General features: G+C 47.3%; 1 protein-coding gene across 1 annotated transcript; it reads left to right on the forward strand.

Moving 5' to 3' along the window:
• Positions 1-1,071: 1,071 nt before the first annotated feature.
• On the forward strand, positions 1,072-2,775 carry LOC311234725 (E3 ubiquitin-protein ligase TRIM21-like; the record flags this gene model as incomplete). The annotated part of the gene is made up of 1 exon (XM_084321969.1): positions 1,072-2,775. A coding segment is annotated over one exon (1,278 nt), but the record flags the coding sequence as incomplete, so codon positions are not given.
• Positions 2,776-3,192: the final 417 nt, after the last annotated feature.

The raw sequence follows: 3,192 nt of genomic DNA on the forward strand, positions 1-3,192 counted from the left end.
GCCCCATTATACTTTTAGTCAGGGGAGTGTCATGGTTTCGCCATAGAGCCCCATTATACGTTTAGTCAGGGGAGTGTCATGGTTTTTCTGGTCTGCATCCTCTTAGCAGTTATTTAATTTGTACCCATTCTGCAATCTGTTAATAAAGTTTTCAAACAATCAATCAATATATAGGCCTACTACTCTCAATCAGATTTCCACTAGAACGAGAGGTATTTATTGTAGTCACTGTCCTCACAAGTGCCTCTCTCTTCTAGTGTATTGTGCTCATAGATGATGATTTCCATGATGTTTTCACGATGCTGATCCATGCACGGATTCAATAACCACAAGTGTAAAAGTGAAATAGCTTGTTGTGATTATACGATTAAAAGGCTGCATTCAGTTGAAGGATTTACTTTAATGTTTAATCCAGTAATAATAGTACTAGGCTATATAACATACATATGTGCAAGTAGATTACATTAACAAAATGTATTGCCCTTTTGACATGTAGCCTACATATTCATAATCATGAAAGTTTATTTGGAAGAATTTTTCATCCTGTACTTAGTTTGAAAGTGGTCAGACAGTTCCCTCTGTGTGTAATACAGACAGTCTTCACACATTCACAAATAATACTTACAGAAAAGCTGTTCCCTTCGAACCACCATGTTACCTTGTGCCCAAACAGCCAGCGCATGCCTTGCGCTTCACTAAAATAGAGCCCTATGTGTTTGGACACAGTGAATGGTTGCTGGCAGCTATAGTGTATTTATCATTTGTTTTTCTTTGTTCACAGTTATGGCCAGTTCCAGTCTCAGTTCCAGTCTGTCAGAGGATCAGTTCCAGTGTTCCATCTGTCTAGATGTGTTCACTGACCGGGTCACCACCCCCTGTGGACACAACTTCTGTAAGACCTGTATCACGGGCTACTGGGATAGCAGTGACCGCTGCCTGTGTCCCATGTGTAAGAATGCCTTCGAGAGGCGACCGGATCTCAAAGTCAACACTTTAATCTCTGAAATGGCCGCTCAGGTTAATAAACTGGCTTCAGTTGAAGATGAAATTAAGCCTCCGGAGCGAAGTCATCTTGTTGAGTCTGGAGATGTTCCTTGTGATGTTTGTACTGAGAAAGGGGTCAAGGCTCTGAAGTCCTGCCTGGTGTGTCTGGCCTCTTTCTGTGAGAGCCACCTGCAGCCTCACCAGATCCTGGCTTCCTTCAAGAGACACAACCTGATTGATCCTGTGGAGAACCTGGAGGACAGGGCCTGTAAGAAGCACAAAAGGCCTCTGGAACTGTTCTGTAAGAACGACAAGATGTGCGTGTGTTTACTGTGCATTTTATCCGACCACAAGACCCACACGACTGTACCCATTGAGGACGAGTGTGACGAGAGGAAGGTAGAACTGGGAAACACAGAGTCACAAGTACAACACATGATCCGGGAGCGACAGCAGAGGGTTCAGAAGATCAGGAACTCTGTCGACCTTGGTGAGAGAAGCACATCTGAAATCATTAAGGCAGCTGAAAAGACCCAGAAGGCTTTAGAGAAACAGGCTGACGAAATCATCAAAGAGCTCGAGGAGGAGATCAACATGTTACTGAGCAGGAGCTCAGAGCTGAAGATACTCTCGCACACCGAGGACCAACTCCACCTCCTCGAGAGCTCTGCATCCCTCTGCACCCTCCCCACAACAACCCAGACCTTGCCTGGAATGAAGGTCCAGTTTGACCGAGGCCCCATGGAGGCCGTGAGGAGAGCTGTGGAAAATATGCAGAAGACGCTCTCTGAGACACTAGAGGAGATGGGAGTGATCACAGTGAGACAGTATGCTGTGGACGTGTCTCTGGACCCGGACACTGCTCATCCTCAACTCCTTCTCTCTGAGGACCGCAGACAAGTGAGATGGGGAGACGCCCAACAGGCTCTCTCCCGTAATCCCAAAAGATTTGAGTACAAGCTGTGTGTCCTGGGGAAGGAAGGGTTCGTCTCTGGGAGATTTTACTATGAGGTCGAGGTGACGGGAAACGTCTGGTGGAGGATAGGCGTCGCCACAGAGTCCATTGAGAGGAAGAAGAGCAGCGTCCTGTTGAATCCTGACAGCGGGGTCTGGTCTGTGAGATTGTACAGAGGTGTGTATAAAGCTCGTGCTTACCCTCCTGTCACCCTCTCCCTGACAGAGACGCTTCAGACACTAGGGGTGTTTGTGGATTATGAGGCCAGAGATGTCTCCTTTTACAACGCAGACACTGGAGCCAACATATACAGCTTCAGTCGCTGCCCATTCTATGAGAAACTGTATCCGTTCTTCTGCAACGCAGACGGGAAGCCGCTGACCCTCCGCCGAGTCAGTCAGACCGACTGAAGCAGTGATTTGACAACAAGGCAGATGGTTGGCGGCGGAGTGAGGGGAGTATGGTGTAAGTTGGACTGTATGACCTGGACAATGAAAGACGGGGGAGGAAGCAGTAGGAGAGAAAGAGGAAGTGAAGACAGGGGGTGGTAACATAATGATTATTATTATTATTAATAATGTATGAATATGTGTTATTATTAATAATCGTATCTATATTACTAATAATAATAACATCAACAATAGCATTAATAATAATAATATTGATATGATTATTAATAATACATTCGATTTGTGCTTTTCACAGTGCTCAAAGACGCTTTACAGAATGGGATACTACAACTGGGTCAAAAGCTAAATTTGTGAAAATGTCGATTTGAGGCTGATTTAAAGAACATTAGGGTGTTGGCAGTTGGGTTTTGAGGCTGAGGTAGTGGAGGAGGTCAGAGAGGTAGAGGTGGAGGAGGTCAGAGGTGGAGGAGGAGGTCAGAGGTGGAGGAGGAGGTCAGAGGAGGAGGAGGTCAGAGAGGTAGAGGTGATGGAGGTCAGAGAGGTAGAGGAGGAGGAGGTCAGAGGTGGAGGAGGAGGTCAGAGAGGTGGAGGAGGAGGTCAGAGAGGTGGAGGAGGAGGTCAGAGAGGTGGAGGAGGAGGTCAGAGAGGTGAAGGTGATGGAGGTCAGAGAGGTAGAGGAGGAGGAGGTCAGAGGTGGAGGACGAGGTCAGAGAGGTGGAGGTCAGAGAGGTAGAGGAGGAGGAGGTCAGAGAGGTGGAGGTGATGGAGGAGGAGGTCAGAGAGGTAGAGGTGATGGAGGAGGAGGTCAGAGAGGTGGAGGTGATGGAGGAGGAGGTCAGAGAG

Source organism: Notolepis coatsorum, assembly GCF_963971535.1.
Source record: "Notolepis coatsorum genome assembly, chromosome: 9".
NCBI classification, from domain to species: Eukaryota; Metazoa; Chordata; class Actinopteri; order Aulopiformes; family Paralepididae; genus Notolepis; species Notolepis coatsorum.